The sequence below is a fragment of the Bacillus rossius genome, chromosome 1 (genome assembly GCF_032445375.1).
Source record: "Bacillus rossius redtenbacheri isolate Brsri chromosome 1, Brsri_v3, whole genome shotgun sequence".
Classification (NCBI taxonomy): Eukaryota; Metazoa; Arthropoda; class Insecta; order Phasmatodea; family Bacillidae; genus Bacillus; species Bacillus rossius.
In genome coordinates this window covers 345,866,897-345,890,303 of record NC_086330.1, presented here as the reverse complement: position 1 = coordinate 345,890,303, position 23,407 = coordinate 345,866,897, and the positions used below count along the sequence as shown (strand labels likewise).

The following is a 23,407-nucleotide window of genomic DNA, read 5'->3' as shown; positions in this document are numbered from 1 at the left end:
AAATTTTTGCTTGTTTGTTTCATTTTACAACAGAACAATTTTCAATAAAATTTTAACTTGAGAAACGTAAAATACAAAACAATCCGATTGTAAGAAAACAATAACAAACTGTATATTCAGTTCAAAGATTAATGAATGCACAAAATATGAGATCTGTGCCTTGGTAAAGCACGTGCACCATTTTCATAATCATTGATAGTTTGCGCCACTAGTCTCGCTTGGTGCTGGCAATAGATGCTAGTAGCGAGGTGCACAGTCTTCATAATACTATCCATATCTATGGTGCGATAAAGTTATTTTCTTACGTTTACAAAGGTAAACAATGAACGTTTTTCAAAATAAAAGCATTAAAACATATTTTGTCAGGAGGAATATAACAAAAAAATTTGTGAATTGTAGGACTTTTCCGCTTCGTAAAAATGTATGAAACGGGAAATTTGTGATTTTATAAATGTATGTTCCGGGAAAGTAAACCATTGTAAATATAGTACTTTCGGCGGGACCAAAATTAATCGGCGTATGACACGGGAAAATGTATGAAACGGGAACGTATCATCGAGGTTCTACTGTATATATAAAGAAATTAAATGCAAAATGATTTTCTCTAAACTGTTTTCTTTCCTTCATTATTTATTGCGTAAACTTAACTTATAAAATGTTTTGCAATGTTTTAATAAAGTTAAGCTATACAGTAGACTCCCGATTATCCGGGTGCGGATTATCCGGTTTGCGGATTAACCGTGCCATATTTCACTTCCATAACCCATAAAAACGAAAATAATTTTTTTACTTTTTTTTTATATTTGTAATCTATTGATGTGACTGAGCATTTTATGCTGTGATTCTCGACGAATAATGCTGCCAAACACGTTACATGCATAGTTGGTAAGTATTAATATGAGTCATGAACTTTAAAACAGCAGGAGCAATCATAAACGCACCCCTGTTAACAGTGCGCGCTTGTGTTCCACGCGACCTTGTGAACCGGGCTCAGGTTAGCGCCGACGCGGCGCCGCTGCTGCGTGACTCACGCGACTGATACCGGCTCGTGTAGATTTGAGTCAGCATTTGCTTTGTGTGGTATTGTTTTCTGTAGTAATATTTTGACAGTAATGTCTAATAAACGCAAACGAGTGGTACTCAACATTAAAACAGGCTGCGCTAGTGGCTTATCACGGCAGTAACGCACTTTGTAAACAGAGTCGGGAATTGCGTTAACAGGTTAAATAATTTTGTGTTATAATACAACACACTCAAGTTTTTATGTTATTTTGAAATCCTATTAGAAATCAAATATATCTTGTATATTAAAAGCATTATTATTTTGTAACTGAAATGTTTTTAGCGCCTACTTAGGAATGCCTAGCCATATGTAAACAAAGTGTTTCATGATTTTTTTAATTTTAAATTTAGACTGTTCAATATTTTTTTTTGTAATTTAAATATACGTTGTTTAATCGCTGTTTTATTATTAGTGCAATGTTTTACTGAAACGAATTTGGACGTTGCTATGAGGGGCGGGTGTTATAGTGTTTGTATCGACAGTCGAGATAAAAAAAAAATTAATTAAAACGTTTTTTCCCTCGTCATTGCTTTAACCGTGTTTTTCGATTATCCGTGGGCCCCTTGCCAATCAGTCATTACCCCGGATAATCGGGAGTCTACTGTATAATGTTTTAATTTTATATATGGCTGGAGAACCTTTCTTTCTCACCATTCAGTTAAAGACCAAAATGCTGGTGGTCGGTTCATTTTAATTCAAAACAATTATTTCTGTATGAGGTTCGGTTCGGCTCGGTTCAAAATTATTTTGCAATGGTTCAATTCGGTTCGAAACCAGAGAACTGAGATTCGCCTAGCTCTAATCAGGACTCATCATGAGACGGATTATCCCAGGAATATTAATAAATGTATTAACAATTTAAGATAAAAGAAGATCTGCATTGAGACAAACAATAATAGGATGGTTCCCAGTTACCTGTAAAGGCTCTATAGCACGCAGTCTGACAAGCTTGTTCTCAGCATCCATCACTCCTAGGACTTCAACCTTGACTTGCCTCATGTTGCCATCTTGAGACGTTGTGCCCAAGCTTATCACTCCAACCTACAATAAAATGTGCACATACTGAAAAAACAACATTACTAACTTAAACATACAGCAATTTAGTAACATTTTATCTCTATAATTTTGATTTAGAGAGTGAATACAAGACTGAAAACTAAATCATCATGTCTCTTACTTATTTTACATTCCATACTTATTTTAATACAAAAGGAAAAAAAAATATGAACTTGCACCTTTATGAAAAATTTGCTATTTCAATGTTTATCTACATTTATTTTATAGAGATGTGGAAATACATGCTTTATTAAAATGAATACACTTCCAGACAAGATGTCTTTTTTTTGACAGTCTTTAACTTAAATTATTACTGATACTTGATAGCATGTAATCTTATCTGGTGGTGAACAAATCTGTGGTTGTTTAATCATGTTAAGACATACAGCTGAACACTCTTTGCAGCACCTATCAAAATAGGGACAGCTAAGCTGGAATAGTGTGTAGGTACAAAAGACTTTTTTAAGGCTTAAAGAAATATGAAAATTACATGAGCACAGATTTTTAAATAAGGATTTAGTACATTAAAGATTCTATTATACAAATAGTGCCTTCAAAGAAGTGTTCACAACAGATATTTAAAGTACTTCCAACTGTAGTTACCGTATTTACCCGCATATGGATCGCACAATTTATGCTGATGTATAGTTAAAAAAATTTAGTGCGACCCATATCAAGTTTTAGGTAGATTTCAAAGAAATACTATCCATTCTAACAGTTACCATGGTGCAACTTCCAGAAAATTTTTATATAGTGGTCCATAGACCCTAAAACCATCGCACACTCAAAAGTAAGTAAGTAAGTAAGTAAGTAAGTAAGTAAGTAAGTAAGTAAGTAAGTAAGTAAGTAAGTAAGTAAGTAAGTAAGTAAGTAAGTAAGTAAGTAAGTATGTATGTATGTATGTATGTATGTAAGTATGTAAGTATGTAAGTATGTAAGTATGTAAGTATGTAAGTATGTATGTATGTATGTATGTATGTATGTATGTATGTATGTATGTATGTATGTATGTATGTATGTATGTAAGTATGTAAGTATGTAAGTATGTATGTATGTATGTATGTATGTATGTAAGTATGTATGTATGTATGTATGTATGTATGTATGTATGTATGTATGTATGTATGTATGTATGTAAGTATGTAAGTATGTATGTATGTATGTATGTATGTATGTATGTATGTATGTATGTATGTGTGTGTGTGTGTGTGTGTGTGTGTGTGTGTGTGTGTGTGTGTGTGTGTGTGTGTGTACATTTATATCACAATTTTGTAAACACAATAACTGCTGCAATATTTCCGAAATAACTTCCAAATTGACACATAAAATCTAGTAGTGAAAATTCTCGGTCCAGTTCGTTAATGGGAAATATCCGACCAAAGGAGTAGAAATGGGGAAGGATTTAAAAAAAATAAAAAAAAATTGCTGTAACTCCCATAATATGGAAAATATCACATCAGTTTGAACGTATTATAACTTGTAGGATTAATACCAAAATCTTTTGTCTGAATAAGTTTTTGATACAGCCAACCATAACTGCAAGGGGTTGGAGGACAAAAAAATCATAACTCCCTTCGTAGACACATTATCAAATTCGTACAAATTATGTTTGAATCTTATAATTTTTATCTAAAACTTTTGTCTGAAAAAATTGTTGATAATACGAACCACTGTTGCAAGTGGTTGAAAAAAATGAGGGTTAGAATTTTAAAAAAATCATAACGCCCTTAGTATGTACACAAAATTGTTCAAATTGTTTGTAAAACTTATAATTTTTACCTAAAACTTTTGTTAGAAAAACTATTTTTGATATTACGAAACATTATTGCAAGGGGTAAAAAAAACCTGGAGTTGAAATAAGAAAATAAATAAAATTTCCCTACCATGTACTCTATCAAATTAATGTATATTTTTGTTTAGCTTTTAGATATTGTAGAATTTTTTTTTAAAAAAATTAATTATATATCAAAATCTTTACTGCAGGGTGTTGAAATATTACAAGGGTAAAAAACACAAAATGTAATTTTTTTTATAGAAATACTATCAAATCCATTATAATTTAATGTAAAACTCAAAACTTTATCTAAAACCTTTGGCTGAAACTAGTGCTGAGCGAAGTTCGAAAATTTTGAACCGAACCGAACCAAACCAAACGTAAGGGTTCGGTTCGGTTCGGTATGATTCGAAACCTCTTAAAATATATTCAAAAAACCGAACGTTCGTTTAAAAAAAATTACGTTTTTCTAATTTTCTAACCCCCATTTGAGACCATCCATAAAACAGCACAACAAAATTCCATTACTTGTAATATTCCGACTTTTATCGCATAATCGTCGCATCAACAGTTTCAAGCGCAGACAAAATTAAAAACAAATGTCTTATTAATTGTCGCATAACTCGCATAGTATCATACCATATAGGCGCGCTTTGTTTTTAGTTTACTGTAGAGAATTTTGTATGCATTTTTCGTACTACGTAATATAAACTATCGTACAAATGCCAAAGGTCTTGTATATTATACATTTAACTATAGTGCGTGTACGAAAAGTGTTGTAAAATCACCAAAGATTGCGTACCCCATTCGTTAAACTAAAGCGCATGTACGAGAACTCTCGTATTTGGGCAAAACTAACGTGATCAAGTTAACACAAAACCAATGCAGTAAGAAATGATTACGTAAATTACGTATTTTAAATTACTGGGATGTATTTATTTTAGTGATGGTTCGAATCCCATTTTTCTCGAATCCGAATCTCGAATCCGAATCCCAAACAGTACCTCGAATCCACCCCTCGAATCCGAATCCAGTTCTCAAGGGTTAATTATAAAATAATTTATAAGTTAAGAGAAAAAATTAAACATTATGCAGAATTATTTAACCCTTTAAATTTTTATTTAAAAAAACAAGTATTTGACACGGTCTGGATCAAGACGATTCTGTTTTTGGTCACATATGTTTCCTGCAGTGCTGAACAAACGTTCAGAGAACACTGTCGCAGGTGGTGAACACAAATATTTTTTGGACAGTTTATGTACCCTGGGTGAACACGCAGACTGAGTTTTCCAGTATTCGAGAATGTTTATTTCTGGGTTAACTGTAGGATCACGTAAGAATCTGGTCACTTCATCTATTGCTGTAGAATCCGACTTGGTGGATTTAAGGCATTCAGGCATTATCTGTGAGTACAGTGATTCATGTATCCACGGAAATCGGAAAACAAAATTCAACATCCGACGGAACAATATTTTGTAGTTACCAACTTGACATTTGTTTAAAGTCCCAAATGAAGGTAAATGCATTCCTGAAATATTTAATGGAAACTAAAAGGCGCCATCTTGGCTTCAATGGTTTTAGGCCATAAGAAATATTGTTGTGCGTCTTTTAAAATTAAGCCTCACTAAAGCATAATGATTAATATGCCCGAAGTTATAAGTGACGGGGTGTTTTCTCTAGTTTGCCCATTAAAATTTTTTATATTAATATTAGTTATTTTTTATGTTGCTCAAAATGATTGGCTAACAAATTCATTGGTTGGCCATCATGGAATTCTCAGATAATACATATTTTAACGTTGGTAGTCTACACAAACCAAACTAGGTCCTAAAAAAATTCATAAATAGAATGTATCAGAATATTTAAAACTGAATTGCTATTAAAATAATAATAGTGTAATGTATTAATTTTTGTCATTAATTATTTCATTGTTATTACTACATGTGCGACCGTAAATGTGATGAAAGTCGGCATTATTGTTGTATTACTAAGTAACAGATTTCTCGGGTAAAGTTATTTAAAAAAAAACAAGATTCATATTTAGTCTAGATCCTAAATGTGCTTTATTTTATTTTTTAGCATATTCTGAGAATACATATGTGATTTATGCCTTATTTAATGCCAATGTAGCGAAAATGCATCCATGTTCATGAATATAAAGTAAGTTTCCCAAATCAGTACATGCTTCATAATTTTTTTTTATATAATAACGAATATAAAGTACAATACAGTAGAACCTTGTTAATCCGTGATGCGCTAATTCGGGAATCGGATAATCCGGGACGATTTAAAAGAGAAGAAAAAAAAGAGAAGTAAAAATTGTCAGTGCTTAAAATTAACGTCACGCGGGCCGGCGGCCTGCAAACACTACAAGCCATCACGTGGGCCGCCAAACTCTGCAACGCTGTTTGTACTGACCCTTTGTGTCGCCCCCCTTTCAGCTGTCACATTTGTCACTCTTTAAACTTGAGGGGGATGTCCTGACGTCTGCTTCCCGTCTCCCTTTGTTTGTTTCCACCCGCCAACGCACGGCAGGCGCCTGGCGAGTGACGTGTCTGGCTGGCATTCGGCTGTACGATGGGGAGGGGGGGAGGTGCAAGGTCAGCACGATCTTATCTTTCTCTCTTCGGCTGTTGTAAATGACCGTGAACTAATGGCTAGACATTTTTAAGCCGAGAAACTAATTCGAAGACTGCCTGCCCTTACCGTGAACGGCCTTAACCCAGCTGCACGCCGGTGTCTGAGAAGCTTGACAAGACCTTCCGGGCTTTTAATCGCTAGTCCGTGAAATTCGGTAATCCGTGATTATCTCGGTCCTGACCATCACGTATTAACGAGGTTCTACTGTACCTCAATAGGATGTGTTCCAAGGAAAACGTAAACAGGCCAAGTAAATTGTAAGCATTTAAGTTTTTAAAGTACTACATTTACATCAATGTTTTTCCTCGAATCCCGAATCTTTTCCCTCGAATTTCGAATCTTTCGAATACTAGAGATTCGGTGGGATTCGAGGATTCGAGGATTCGACCGGCCCATCCCTAATTTATTTCCTTTGGCCTTTTTAGTTATAACAGTGAGGTACTGAAAATATTAATTTAATCTTGTATATTAAAAGTACTGGTCCAGTAAATTTTTAGTACGGTACTAAGTTGACTAGCGTAGTCACGGCAGCCATCATTATTTCTCGTGTTTTCTTTTTTCATCCGCAAATTTCTATAACCACACTTTTCACGTTACGTTTACAATATTATTGTTCTTGAGGTGTTTTGCGATGAGCAGGCTTACATCGTTTAAGTTTTCTAAATGGAGAAAAGATAATGACGACCCAGATGACCCAGAACCACCCCAAAAAATGTCTTAAGTTTCTTCTGACGACCAGCATTCTTCCAAGAAAACAGCAACTGCAGTCAGCGGGTTTTGTAATATAGATAGGTAACTTAATTCACATTCAACTTTTTTTAAATGTCCTATTAAAAAGTTTTACTTATTAAAAATGTTAGATTATGTCTACCACAAAAACATGTTATGTGGCCTTATGCTGAATGTTCATTTTCTTTATAATATTATATTTTTTTTAATGAAGGTTAGTGTACACTGAAAAAGGAAGATAGTCTTTTTTGAAATTTAGATGGAACTACTTCATGAATCAAAAGTTGTTATATAACGTATATATAAAGAAATTAAATGCAAAATGATTTTCTCTAAACTGTTTTCTTTCCTTCATTATTTATTGCATAAACTTTACTTATAAAATGTTTTGCAATGTTTTAATAAAGCTAAGCTAAGCTATATAATGTTTTAATTTTACATATGGCTGGAGAACCTTTCTTTTTCACTGTTCAGTTAAAGACCAAAATGCTGGTCATCGGTTCATTTTAATTCAAAACAATTATTTCTGTATGAGGTTCGGTTCGGCTCGGTTCGAAATTTTTTTGCTATGGTTCGATTCGGTTCGGTTCGAAACCAGAGAACTGAGGTTCGCCCAGCTCTAGCTGAAACAATTTTTGATGAAACAAACTATTACTGTAAAAACATACAGTGGATGGATGGGTGGGGGGAACAGACGAAGAACCGATGGTCAACACCAGTGGTCAATACAAATGTCATATTTCTTAAGCTCTAATAAGCTGAGATGTGGAACACAAAGACTTGACTTGTTTCCATGGAACTCTAATGAAGACAGATATATGGTGCGACTTTTATTCAAGAGTGATCCTTAGGGTGAAAATGTTAAAAGGTCTGATCAATACGCATTGGCAACCCTTCTGCCGGTAAATATGGTAAATTTTCAGTACAAAATAAATTAATCACTATGTACCTCTATTTTCTTGCGTGAACCACCCATTTTTTCATACTTCTCATGAACTGCAACAGTACATATACTACGCATGTTGCTGTAAAAATTTTTGACGTAAAAGTTGTCAACTTTGACCCACTGCACCACGTTCTGAATATTTGTCTGGCAACACCAGTGGTAGATGAGCTTCAACAACACTGTGGGAGGGTGGGGGGCACCCTCGAATATGGATCCATGGAAAACCTGCAACAAAGAGCATATTTCTTATATCTACACTATCACTTTGGTCAATAGTGACATGTTGATTCCCGTCATTCCTATTCTTGTTACTAACATATAGTGATGGGTCGAATCCCATTTTTCCCGAATCCGAATCTTTAATTTGAATCCCAAACAGTACCTCGAATCCACCCCTCGAATCTGAATCCAGATCTCAAGGGTTAATTATAAAATAATTTATAAGTTAAGAGAAAAATTATACACAATGCAGAATTATTTAACCCTTTAAATTTTTATTTAAAAAAAAACAAGGATTTTGACACGGTCTGGATCAAGACGATTCCGTTTTTGGTAACATATGTTTCCTGCAGTGCTGAACAAACGTTCAGAGCACACTGTCGCAGGTAGTGAACACAAATATTTTTTGGACAGTTTATGTACCCTGGGTGAACACGCAGACTGAGTTTTCCAGTATTCGAGGAAGTTTATTTCTGGGTTAACTGTAGGATCACATAAGAATCTGGTCACTTCATCAATTGCTGTAGAATCCGACTTGGTGGATTTAAGGCATTCAGGCATTATCTGTGAGTACAGTGATTCATGTATCCACGGAAATCGGAAAACAAAATTCAACATCCGACGGAACAATATTTTGTAGTTACCAACTTGACATTAGTCCCAAATGAAGATAAACACTTTCCTGAAATAATTAATGGAAACTGAATAGTGCCATTTTGGCCTCAATGGTTTTAGGCCAAAAGAAATATTGTCGTGCATCTTTTAGAATTAAGCTTCACTAAAGCATAGTGATTAATATGCCCGAAGTTAAAAGTGACAGGGTGTTTTCGCTAGTTTACCCATTAAAATTCTTTATATTAATATTAGTTATTTTTTGTGCTGCTCAAAATGATTGGCTAACAAATTTATTGGTTGGCCATCATGGAATTCTCAGATAATACATATTTTAACTTTGGTAGTCTACACAAACCAAACTTGGTCCTAAAAAAATTCATAAATAGAACATGTATCAGAATATTTAAAATTGAATCACGATTAAAATAATAATTGTATAGTGTATTAATTTTTGTCATTTATTATTTCATTGTTATTACTACATGTGCGACCGTAACTTGTGATGAAAGTTGGCATTATTGTTGTATTACTAAGTAACAGATTTCTCGGTAAAGCTATTTTAAAAAAAAACAAGATTCATATTACTAGTCTAGATCCTAAATGTGCTTTACTTTATTTTTTAGCATATTCTGAGAATACATCTGTGATTTATGCCTTATTTAATGCCAATGTAGCGACAATGCATCCATGTTCATGAATATAAAGTAAGTTTTCCAAATCAGAACATGCTTCATAATTTTTTTATATAATAACGAATTAAAAGTACAATACAGTAGAACCTCGTTAATCCGTGATGCGCTAATTCGGGAGTCGGATAATCCGGGACGATTTAAAAGAGAAGAAAAAAAAGAGAAGTAAAAATTGTCAGCGCTTAAAATTAACGTCACGCGGGCCGGCCGGCAAACACTGCAAGCCATCGCGTGGGCCAAATTCTGCAACGCTGTTTGTACCGACACTTTGTGTCGCCCCCCTTTCAGCTGTCACATTTGTCACTCTTTAAACTTGAGGGGGATGTCCTGACTTCTGCTTCCCGTCTCCCTATGTTTGTTTCCACCCACCAACGCACGGCAGGCGCCTGGCGAGTGACGTGTCTGGCTGGCATTCTGCTGTTCGATGGGTGGAAGGGGGGGGGGGGGGGGGTGTTCAAGGTCAGCACGATCTTATCTTTCTCTCTTCGGCTGTTGTAAATGACCGTGAACTAATGGCTAGGCAGTGCTGTATTTTTTTAAGCCGAGACACTAATTCCAAGACGGCCGGCCCTTACCCTGAACGGATTATCCTGGTTTATTTTTTTTTTTTACAGGATTTCAATTATCCGGGCATCGGCGGGTCCCAATTAACACAAATAATGGGGAGTTTACTATTTTTTATCCATCTGCTGCCAATGCGCAGTAAGCCTCGGGAGATGTTACGTCACATGACCTTGGCCTTAACCCAGCTGCACGCCGGTGTCTGAGAAGCTTGACAAGACCTTCCGGGCTTTTAATCGCTAGTCCGTGAAATTTGGTAATCCGTGATTATCTCGGTCCTGACCATCACGTATTAACGAGGTTCTACTGTACCTCAATAGGATGTGTTCCAAGGAAAACATAAACAGGCCAAGTAAATTGTAAGCATTTAAGTTTTTAAAGTACTACATTTACATGAATATTTTTCCTCGAATCCCGAATCTTTTCCCTCGAATTTCGAATATTTCGAATACTAGAGATTCGGTGGGATTTGAGGATTCGACCGGCCCATCCCTACTAATATACAATACTTTCATCCTTTCTCACATGAATTATTTACTAAGTGTATTCAAGATAGCTGAATGCTAATTTATTAATACACACACTTTATTTACTAAATTTAATTATGAATGTACAAACTGAAATCTACGTGTAACAAATTACCGTTCACATACCAAGATCAAAAATCAATCTGAAGCGAACAAAATATTGCAAACACTGTACCTCTACAACACACTGCACAAACCTAAGTCTACTAACAATATGTAACCTTTTAGAGTTCAGACTGTATTCAAAGTAATTCTATTTAGAAATGTCCTCTTTGAGATCTTATATTTGAGGTTGTCTCAATTTGAATTCATTTTATAATTGAAATCATATATCTTAAATTTGAGTTAATTTGTATTAGTTATTATAAATGAGAATGTCTAATATTCCAAGTCTTATATTAGGGATAGTCTTACACAAAATGTTTTTTTATGAATTGTAAGAGTGCAATAACTATAAAAAATACACATAAACTTAAGACAAATATAATATATAGTATAGTGTTACTGGAAGGTCTATTTAGTAATAATAAAGACTATATATAATATAAAAATAAATTTTAGATACTTGAATCATTATATTACAGTGACTAAATAAACAGAGACATACTCACAGAGACAAAACGCTGCGGACAACAGTCACTAATCCACACATATCCACCACTGTACGGGAACTTGGATGCATCGGAATACATTCCAAGTTTCAGTCGCACCCTCGACGATGAAGTGCCGTAGTGAATGCTACAAGTCTGCTCACTACGGACCAAGCCTTGCTGAATGAGCCATTCAGTGAACTTGGTGGCCAAGAACATCAAGACATTCTTCACTTTGGAATCTGTGACAGCAAACAATATATCAGTCCTTTTTTTTTTTTAAATGTTGCGTTCACAGTGTGCAAAATGTAGAATTGGTGAGTATTTTAAATTAGTGATAAGGGACGTAACTACATTAGTTTCCCCCAGGGCAAGAACTTATCGTAGCACCCTCCCTTTTTTTTCCAAACCAACCAAACCAAAACCTCATATTGCCATCACATATTTATTTCCCTATTCCAAATAATTTTGATACAACTTAGATAGTAAAGAAACAGATTTATTTGCAGCCAATTCATTTCATTTTAAATACATCGCAAGTTGGATAGCACCAGAAAAAAAAAGTTTTTAAATATTTGACAATATACATGTATGTAGCTTTTTTTTTTGTTCTAACACTAAAATGTTCAAGTAAATATCCCAAGTAAAAATAATTCTGCCAGTTTAGTCCCCCCCCCCCCCCCCCCCCCCCCCAAATCGGCACCCAGAACACAAGCCCTATTTGCCCTCCTCTAGTTACGTCCATGTTAGTAATTGCAAAAATTCATCATTTAAATATAACAAGAATTACTTAAGTCATGTGGAATTAAATTATGTAAATTCATGAATAATAAACTTATAAATGCTACCTAATTAGAAAATGTAGGTATTGAAACAAATAAAGCAGTATATAAACAAAAATTGTGGTAATTTTAATTTAGAAATAATGATACAAAAAATGTAACTCAGAACTGGGTAGAAAATATACAAAGCTTGGCAAAAACAAACCTCAGTGGATGGCAGAAGAAGATTTGGGGGTTTTGTTTTTCAAACCTACTTGGCTGTGAAAGAAGAAAACAGACTGCTGATGACCAAGGCAGAAGAGTAACTTACCGAGCTGCGTTCTCTCCTGAGAAGCGACTGACTGTGGGATATCTTTCACTCTCAAGTTTGGTCGAGCGACCACCACCAGCGACGGGAAAGTCTTGCCTGACAGTTTGCTGAAAGTCACCTCGTGGGAATCTGCCACCGGCTGTTTGCTGGTGGTTTTTGTTGTCGGATTGTCGTCGTTGGTCAAGTCAACCACTGGAGCTGAAAATTGGCAATCATAAAACAAAATGGCTCTCAAGTTCCTGGTCAACACTACAGCATGTTTCAATTGAATACCAGTAACTGCCAAATTAATTTTTAACCAAACATGTTTATAACCACTCAGCAAACTGGAAAACTCTTGAGGTAGAAATACTATATGAGAAAGTAGGTGTAAATGTCACAATATTTTTCCATATTCCATTAAGACTCTGTTTCACAAAACCAGTTGGCTTTTTTTTCTGTTGTTAATACTTTTAATTTATTGACTTTTCTGCAAATTTATTCTGATAACTCTCTTGCATTATTAGTTGGTCACACATTTTGTTGTTAGATATTTACCAAGAATACATTATACGTACATTATCTGTATCATTATCTGTAAAAGGTCATACAAGTCACTATAATTACAAACACTTGCATGACTTTTTGCTTCTATTAAATCATACCAATACACTTTTAGTGACATATAGTGGATAGCAAGCGAGCTATAGCCATTTTGTCATATCACCCGGTTAGCCAACCTTACATTCGAGACATTATAAAACTTTTGTTATTGAAATTTTTTTTCCTGTGCAACAAATTAAGACACACAGCATGGCATTGATCAATTTTGAAAATAGTTGTATTTTGCGAAAACTTTGTGTTTCCACAAAAGTTTTGAAATTTTGCAAAAAAAAAAAAATTTAAAAATGAAACATTTCATATTTTTAGTGAATTTCACATTCCACCATTTATTGTTATAAAACTGTCACACCAAAGGCAAAATATAAAAGCTTTCAAAAATTCATTTTAAAATGTGTAGTTTTAAAATTCTAACAGAAACAATAGACATTGTACTACCTGCACATGCAGGGTCTTTCGGCTTGTTGGCTCCTCCCAGAGACAACCCACCGATACTGTTTCCCTCCGCGGGTTTAGGTGTAATGGGAACATTCTTGCCCCTCGTGCGAGGAACAGGGGCAGCTGGAAGAACAACAGGCATCAGCATGGTCCTAACGTTTGCAAATGCAACAGACTGGCATCTGCAGGGTTCTCACACTCTGGCTCTAGACAGTTTGCTTCAGTTTTCTGCTATCCCTAGCCATCTAATCATTCTATAAACTACAAACACGTATCAATAAGCAATTTGACTGCACATAAGACATAATTGACCATAAAATATTTTACCATACAGTACATAGTTTGCAGTGTTATTATTTCCATTAATGCTATGTAACCAACACTACCAGTCTGTAATATAAAACCACTTTAATTGATCAAAATTTGGTGAATAACTATCAACATTTGACGGTGAATAAATAAAAAATTAATCATTAAATCTATATACACAGTTGATTCATTGTTTGATTCCAGTATGTTTAATTAATGATGATAAAATATGTGTTTTGAAACTACACATGGATCAGTGTTTAAAATTGTGACTAGTTTTAAGTAGGTGTACATGAATACTAGAATATTAGTTCCTATCGAATACGAATACGTACACCAAATTATTCTCAATAACAAATATCAGATTCCAACAGTAAGGAAGAGAAATGGACAAGCATTATTAAAGATTTTTACACAGGGAAAGAAAAAGGTAAATACGTACTAGTGTAGTGGCTTCTAGGAAATTAAACTAATACAGAATATATAGTTTAGTTGGATTAAGTCAGCTGTACCCCACCCCTTTACTAAAAATTTGCAGAAGGCAGGATACAAAGAATTGACAGCGAAATAGTGAGTTAGTTATGTATTATTTGGTTCTTTATATGAACATAGAAAAAATATAAGCAGAACATGCCAAACAATATATAAGTTTATTAAATTTAACAATTAACAACAGGGTATATCAGGCTTCGCCCCTCTTGACTAGAAGTACATAACGCAATAAAATAACAAGTATACCTATACCACCCCGGTGCACCACGGGTGTCGCACATGAACTAGATGCTGTTCCTTTACTTACTTGGTTAACATCAAAAACCACCACAATAAATATAAAATACAAGAAAAACTTAAAAGACAATATCACTTAAAACTGCACATAAAATATATATATATAGAAATATAAAATATTACCACCTTTCACACAATAAATTAGGTGCTCGGTTCAGTTAATCTACACATTCAATGTTTTTGGCAAATTAATTACTTGTTGCCTCAAACTCTTCCAATCCAATTCGAAAGTTCATGATCAGGCAGTAAAGAAAAAATATATATTTACAATAAATTATTATAATAGTTCACAGCCAATTTTCTGCCTCACAAAATACCCTATCGAGCTCCTGACTACACACCTTTCGAAATTAACTTGATAAATATAGCGACATAAAAATTTATAACGTTATAAAAATTGCAAAAAAAATTACAATAAAATCTCATTAGAAAAAATACCCAGTGCGCATAACTCGCATGAAGGGTACAAAATATTAACAATTTCCCTCCCAAATAGGTAACGACTCATTTCCAGACTTGACGACGTAGTTGCTTGCTGCTGTGTCTAATCAAAAAAAAAACTTCATTCAAAAATATTACAGTTATATCCAAACGTTATCTCGAAGGTGAAAAATTCCGGCGTAGCGTAGCCCACAAGGTCTACCCAGCGAAGGTCCACAGAAGGTCCGTCTGACGTAATCTTGACGAAAACTAAATTTCAACACTTACAGTTTGTCTGCTGCCATCTGCTTCTGGAGATATCAAATCAAGAAGCCTCAAAACCAAGCATTTACACTTCCTCGCAGACAAGCCTTAACCGGGCTGAAGGAGGATCAGCAGCACGCACGGCACCATTTGACATCCACGACATTAGCGACTAGGCTCACTTGACAAAAATTTAAAAATTCTCAATTTACTAAAAATAAAATTTTTCTCCTCATTGGTAATAACTGCGTAGAACACTGCTGCACTCGAACATGGTGTAACCGATGGAGCAAAACCTGCCGTAACTTAAGTTCTTATATTCCACAGAGGTTTACCAAACTTCCACACAAAGTTACAGCCATGGATTTAATTCCGCAGCCACTCCATCGGCAGAAAAAAAGGTAACCCACTCAGGCCATGGCTCGTAGCAGACAGACCCTCCCCAGATAAAACTCGTCAACAACCCAGCGCGCCACAGGTACCAACCTCAACCCACCAAAAGGAAAAAAAAATGACAAACGCAAACACTGTGTACCGAAAATTGCCGATCAGAGCCTCACAAGAGCACGAGCGGCTCTAGATCCTGACAATCTGAAACGTGCCTGCACTCCTAGATCCACACCGGCCAAAACACCAAATCTGAGGGTACGGCTCGCGCCGCCACACGGCTAACGGTAAATAACACTGCGCCAGTACACAAAAACAAACGCCACCAAATGTGACGTGACACACACGTCACACAGCTACTATAACTATAAGTGAAATGTTTATTAATACTAGTGAGTATGCCATGCAAATAATATATATATATAACCTTTAATTATAATACCCATTTTCCAAAGACTAATTAATAATTTTTAAAAATAAATAAATATTAATCTTGGGGATTTATGCAAAAAAAAAACATTATTTTAGTGTAACTGAACTTTTTCTAATGGCATTTAACTATTTAACACTTTTTAGGGAAACTCAGGGTAAAATCCTATGTAAGAAGGGGGAGGGAGTCCAAGAAATCTTAAGTGTCCTTACATTAGGGTGATAGGGGTGTTAAAAAATGCCAAAATCGTAATGTCGCAAAATAGTCAGTGCTTTAAATCATCATTTTTTCCACAACTGTTTTGCGAGACAGTAATTAAATAACTTTGAAAACTTGTTGCATATTTAAAACGCTTAGTATTGTTCATGTTTGTGATCCCATTAAAAAATGGCGAATGCTGGCATTCAACTAACTCACGTGGTATGTTATGGTCTAATATTTGTTTCCAATTGAATATTCGTTATTTTGAAGTTTTAGTATTCAAAGTCAAGTAGACTACGAATAATAAACACTTGCACAGGCATGGTTTACTGACATTAAGTATCAGACTAGCATTAAATATTAATAATCCAGTTTGTCATTGTCAAAATTCCTTGTGATTTCCTGGTTTTACAGACACCTCCACAATTCCATGAGTTTTCCCAGCTTTCCTGATTTTCCCTGTCTATGGGAATGCTGATTATGATTACTTAACTCACCCCAAGCTTTTTTACATAGGATTTTCCAGATTAAGGCTCACTAGTGAAAATCATAGTTTTTCCCAATTGTGCCTACACAATACTATTTAATTATTTGTATAAATTAAAATTGTATTATACTGAAACCACATCTGACATAGATCTTTAATAAAATATTATGGGCACCAAAACATTAATCAAAGTTTATAAACTATGGCTAGAACTATCCAAAAAGCAATTTTAGGACCTATTGATAATATTTTTTTTAACTTTGTGTCAATGGGTCATTTTTCTGCATATAAAAATCAAATAAATCGTAACACAAACAAGGAACAATTGATTTTTATGTAAGGAAGCTCAAACCTTATCTTATCAGAGATCCGTACTTTCTACATGATTTAAGTGTACAGTCTCCAACTAATTATTCATATTTAACTAGCAACATGCCCCAGCTTTTCTCGGGTGGATACATATTTCTTTCTAATAGAGAAACAACTTTTTTAAAGAAGAATAATAAAATCTGATACTTAAGTTGTGAAATCCAAAATAAATGATCAGAATAATTTTAGAGAGACTGATTTATTTCAATATTTATGATTATACCACATTTTATACTACATTATATTTCTGAATGGATTCAAAATATACTGATTGTCCACATTCCATTATCTATATAGACCAACATACAGTTGTCCATGAGAAAAGCATTCTTTTCTCATATAAACACCACCATATTTATATGTTTGACCTTGAGATTTGTTGACAGTGATTGCAAATGAAATTTTAACGGGAAATTGTAGTTGCTTAAATAGAAAAGGTAAGTCATATGGAATCATGTGAAAGCAATGAATGTGCATCACTTGCCCAGCTGCTAGTCTTGTAAGAATGATGGTTTCAATTATGTTGTTCCTGAGTGTTTAATTTGCAATCTTGTCCCATTCCACAATTTTGGAGGGTGTAAGGTAACGCACCTAAATAATCAGAATCCCAACTTATTTTTTAGGCAATGCGATGGAAGGCCTAATGGGTTGAGGGAATTGCGAAATTCTATTTTGTTATACAAACACGTTACTTAGCGATTGGATAATAAATTCCTTTCATGATTCCTGGCACTGATGCATTTTAACTATGTTATATCTTTAACTTTTTAACTAAGCGCAAGCTTGCAGAGCTCTGGTTTTAGTTACAAAAATTACTTTATCTTACAAAACAATACTTTTTTTTTAAATCATCTAAAATGAAACACAGCCTATGTTCATTTTCTTGCATCCATAGAAAGATTAGTTTGAATAAAAAAAGGTCAATAAAATGAGTTTAATACACTTTCTATTTATATCTGCACTTCCATTCCTTTTTTTTGTATTCAATTGTTATTTTTAAGTATTTTATCGTTTTTATTTCCAATGATTTAAAAAAAAAAAAAAAGCCTATGTTCATCTGGAATAAAATAGATTTATAACCGTGAAAGAATTCTTGAAATCAGTCCAGTGGTTTTTGAGTTTATTTTGGATAAACAAACCTACACATTCACACAGGGGCGCAACAACTAAATTTCCAAAGGGGGGGCAACGTACCTTTTTATAAAGAATCATCGATCCCCCCTATTGAAGCGGGGGGGTCCGTGGGTCCTCCCTGGGAAAATTTGTATTTCAAGGTGGAAAATGGTGCTATTTAAGCAGTTTTATTATCTAAAAATTGATTACACAGCACTTTATTTGCCCCCGTTTGCCCCCACTTCAAGGTTTCAGAGGGGGGGGGAAATACCCCTGCCCCCCCCCTTGTTGTTGCGCCCCTGCATTCACACTATCTCTTTAAAATTTATATAGAAGTATAGATGCGCTACTATGAAATGAAGTATAAGTCAGCAAAACGCTGCTGGAAATTACAGTTTTGTTACATCCAGCTCAGTTACTCTTTATTTATAGAGACCTTTTCATGACTTTCATGACCACTTCACTCTACTATTTTTCTTTTAAATTGTCACCTTCCCCCCCCCCCCCCCCATTTTCGCTAGTTTTTTTTTTTTCCCCAGGGGAAGAACGCCACGTGCGAAGCGAAGAGTACCTGGGGCCAGCGACACGAGGCCTGCCTTGGCCGCGCCCGGCCCGCTGGCTGGCTGCTTCTGGGGCGTGGGCGCCGCCTGGGACATGGCCACCTGCGTCCTCGTGCGCAGCGGCATGGCTGTGCGGGCGGGGGTCGACGCGACCTGGGACTGCACCCGGGGCAAGGGGGCATCTGGCGGGGTCGCCTGCGCACACACACGCATCACACTGCGCACCACCGGACCAGGGACGGGAAAAAAAAAAAAAACTTTTTTAATTCAGGGGTGTTAATCATATATACTTTTAAGTACGTATTTCACATTTATGCACTTTAAAAAATTTAGTGATAACGAAGTCGTTCACTTGGTAATCCTAAAATAATTACAACAGCAAAATACCAACGAAAACAATTTTTTGTAGTTAAGTGGTGTTTCAAATAGCTTCACGAATCATGGCCACCATGTTGTGGAAGGAGGATGTTATACATTTAAAAAATAAAGATAATACAACAAAAATTTGCAAGTACACATCAGATGTCTTGATGGGTGAAAAATTTAAATACAGGGCACATCACTGCAAGGAAAAAACTTCTGAGGCAACCTTCAGTCATTAAGATACAAAACATTTCAGTACCAATCATGACCAAAATGTGGGGCTATCCACCAAGGTTATTCAATTACAAATCCTAAAATGGATAGGTTTCCTGCCTACAGATAGATAAATATAGACAGCTCAGAGAACTGCTATTGCAATGTTACCAATGAATCTCACATTGATAAATTCCACTTTGACGTAGAGCCAAAGAAAAAATTAACAGAAAAAGGTAATTACATTTAGTATTGAAAAAAAAAAAAAAAAAAACTTTTTTTTTTTTTTTTTTTTTTTTTACTGTACACCAGGAATGGCCAGGAGACATCTAAGATATAGTTTGATCGCTCATTGTGTAAGCTACCTGCAGTCTTGCTCTTGTATTCTGTTGCCCAGTGCAAGCCATCTTGGAGGTCGTCTACAGGTCGCACTGGTGATGCTGACATTAGACTGAAGCATGGATGAGTGGGGGACCCCGCCAAGAATAAAAGCCAGTCTCCTAGGTAAGAGGTGAATGATCTGACCACTCGATCTCCGTGACCCAAAACTGCTATTAAGGGCCTCGTCTACCCGGCCACACATACAGTATGCTCAGAAATTCAGGAAAAACGTGATTTCAAAACTACTCAAGATATCCGAGTGGGGTATGTTTAAGAAAAGCATTTAATAATTTTCTGAGGGCCGAAAAGTACTTTTGATTTCGGATTAAAATTTTAAACTGTATTTTTAGAAGAATTAAAATGGCTAAAAGGCATTTTTTTCAGAGTAATTTTTAGGCATAAAACAACTGGTACAGATTCTTGAAAGCCATATAATGTTACTGTCACCGCTCAAATTTCACAGTTGTCCTATGGACGACGAGAAGATTGCGCACCAGTTCAGATCTTTGCGCTTAGAGGCTATACCGCGCTAGAAGCACCAGTGAACGTCGCTCCTATCATCCTGCCTCACGAACACACACAAACCCGTGACCAGACGGGCGCCCTTAAGTACAGTGATAATGAAATACAGTTTTGTTTAAAAGTTTCGCAACAGAATCACCAGATTACTCACCATACTCGATGCTTTCCCAGCTAAACTCGTAGTGCTCTGTATCACAGGAGTAGCTACAAAACAACGAACACACGTTATTTATTTATTTTTTAAACTGTAAAAAGAGAGTAACACTATCCACAGCACATCACAGGGAAGAAGACACATACTTGCTTGCGACTGCGTGGTGACAGTTCCAACCAGGAGGCCTAGACGGGGATCCATCACCAGCTGATAGGTATTCCCTCCCGCAGCAGCGCCTCTGGTTACCACCCCACCGGACTGCTGATTCTGCAACAGAGCAATAGCAACATGCTGCACACTTCTCTTCCCACTCTATTACAGGGGTACACAAATATCTGGTTAACCAATTACACAACTTTTTAAAGACCTTAAAATAAATTTCTTACAACTTTTTTTATGACACACAGTCATATTTATATATAAGCAGACTTAAACATAACACAAAATAGATACACTATTGGCAGGACTATGCCGACTTTTATGGTAGAAAGTTACAGCTTTTCATAGATAATTTTCACATGGTCTAAGTAGACAGTCTCATACTATTTATACTTAATAACTGAAGTTAAGCGTTAAAAAACAAAATGCAAGTCTCCTGCACTGTTACATATTATTTTGGGAGTCTTTCATGACTTTTATTACCAGTCCTTCAGTTTTTTTGTTACTTTTCATGACTTCTATGATTTTTGTGACCTGTAAACAATTCTGTATTAAGTTACTACTTACATACGTGATACATCAATTGTATCAGTAAAGTCATGCATTAATGAAACAAATAGATTGCTACTGAACATTATGGGATACGGATAAATGTGGTCTGCCAGGCAAGCATATGGAGCTATAGACCTAAGCATGACTAACAATGTTATTGAGGATTCAATCCTAGGCCACCTGGTTAGAAGTTGACTTTTCTGAACATTTCACTGCAGTTATCTTCTTCAAAAATACAACACTGATTAAAGTGGCATTGGTAAAATGAATACTGCTTGTAAAAGTATAAAGTAATGTGTGTCGATTCCAAAAATATGCCAATTCTGATTCAAGTTTTGATTTTCATATTTGGGATTTAATTCTTTGATTTTAATTCCGATAACATTAAATTATATACAATTTACAATAATGCTTTGATGTTTTTAAAACTATTCCTGATTGTATACTCAGATACAAAAACCTGTTTGTTATTTACAAATGTAATTAGAAATAAATAATATTTATTGTTTACTTCCAACTATTGCAATAATAAACATTGATAAGACAGAGCAAAATAATTTCACATAAATTTTCTCTATTTTTGTACTGTGACAAATTTGTATTTAATAACTTAATTATGGAACTGGGTGGTAATGACAATTGTAATAAAATGTTTTAATACCACTTGTATGGCCATAATTATGAAAAAAATCAGCATTACCCTGTTAACTTAATAAAACTCTTATTAAATTAAACAAGACTTAAGGTAAATTGGCGCAAATACCCTGATGAATCTGTGAAAAAACTGGTGAATCAAAAATCACAAATGTAAAATTCTGCCTAATCTAACTAGCTTGATTAGTCATAAATCACCATTCTGAAAGACTATTAGTCATAATACCCTATATTACTTGATTAATAGGGTATTACCCAATTAATGAAGTATGATTAGAGAATATCAGCAGTTAGTGGGGTATCAGCCGATACTGCAGTATTTGCTGCTTAGTGCGATATTGGTCTTACAGTGCAGTATCGACCAAATTATGGGAAATTGCCCGATTAGTCAAGACAAAAATCCTTATTACACGTATTGACAAACTGAGTTTGATGCCCCTATTAAAAATAAAGAAACAAATTGGGGAAGAATCAACCAGCTTCAGTTCCAAAACCACTGGACTCTGAATCCTTTGATACCATTGAATCAATTATATTGGCTTATTTCAGGATTCTAATTAACACAACACTAGTATAACCCATTTAAACTGCCTAATTTACAATCCCTCTACTACATACTTCCACCAATTTCTTAGGAACACCTTAAAAACCACCTTACAGACACAAAAAAAAATAAAGTTTTACTGATTAATATATAATTTCAATTTGGGCACCAAAGAAATTAAGTGCTCAAATTTTTAAACTAAACGAAAGGAATAAGGAAAGCAAACCTGAAGTATCACCGATTGTGCAGACACAATGGTTGGCGGTGGCTGGCCAATCAAAGCTGCCTGTTGTCTGGTGATTGGAGAATTTACATTTTTTGTGATGCCAACAGCTGGAGTTGCTGCACTTGCATTCACAGCTGGTAACGGAGCATTCCTAGAGCACATTTCCACAGCTAATTACAACTCTTCACAACAAGTTTCATAATTGTAAAAAAAGATGAAGAAAAAGAATGCCATAAGCCAAATTTCCCAACCTATTTCAGGTTTTAAAAAATTAATTTTCATTATTTTTTTTAAAAAAAATAGTTAACATTTCAATTAACATTTTCACCCCAAAATTTAAAATGTTCATCTGTTTAAATTAGAATAGTATAGTATTTATTTTATTTAATACAGATTTCTCTTATAACCCCAATTATATCACGGACATTATGTTTATTGTTTTTGCAGCCAGAGGATCTTTTGTAGGCTATCTAAAAACACCAGCTAAACCAATTTCAGAACCTTTACATGATGTTTAAATAAAATTTTATAACAATTTTATCTTATTATATTTTTTTATGTATAATAACCAAAATTAAACATATTGCAAAATATTTTTGTTTTAGAAAGCTAAAACCTTTTCACAGATTATTTCCACATGATTTAAGTAGGCTTAAACTATTTATATTTAATGTGCAATCAAACTGAGGAGAGGCATAAAAAATGCAAGTTAGCGAAATGCTGATGTAAATTAAAGAGCAGTGACTTTCAGGATAGTCATTGCTTATTTTG

General features: G+C 34.9%; 1 protein-coding gene across 3 annotated transcripts in view; it reads right to left on the bottom strand.

The window, feature by feature from the left end:
* Nucleotides 1–23,407, bottom strand: part of LOC134528163 (uncharacterized) — a 107,104-nt gene that overhangs the window by 60,078 nt on the left and 23,619 nt on the right. For 2 of the 3 annotated variants that reach the window (XM_063361516.1, XM_063361515.1), the window contains exons 3-11: nucleotides 22,637–22,787; nucleotides 20,648–20,768; nucleotides 20,499–20,551; nucleotides 18,880–19,063; nucleotides 13,540–13,662; nucleotides 12,502–12,699; nucleotides 11,431–11,651; nucleotides 8,212–8,433; nucleotides 1,979–2,104 (exon numbers count right to left, since the gene is read on the bottom strand). In XM_063361516.1, the coding sequence (XP_063217586.1) occupies nucleotides 1,979–2,104; nucleotides 8,212–8,433; nucleotides 11,431–11,651; nucleotides 12,502–12,699; nucleotides 13,540–13,662; nucleotides 18,880–19,063; nucleotides 20,499–20,551; nucleotides 20,648–20,768; nucleotides 22,637–22,787 (1,399 nt within the window). The remainder of the gene's footprint in view (nucleotides 1–1,978; nucleotides 2,105–8,211; nucleotides 8,434–11,430; nucleotides 11,652–12,501; nucleotides 12,700–13,539; nucleotides 13,663–18,879; nucleotides 19,064–20,498; nucleotides 20,552–20,647; nucleotides 20,769–22,636; nucleotides 22,788–23,407) is intronic. The other variant, XM_063361517.1, reaches the window with a different exon arrangement.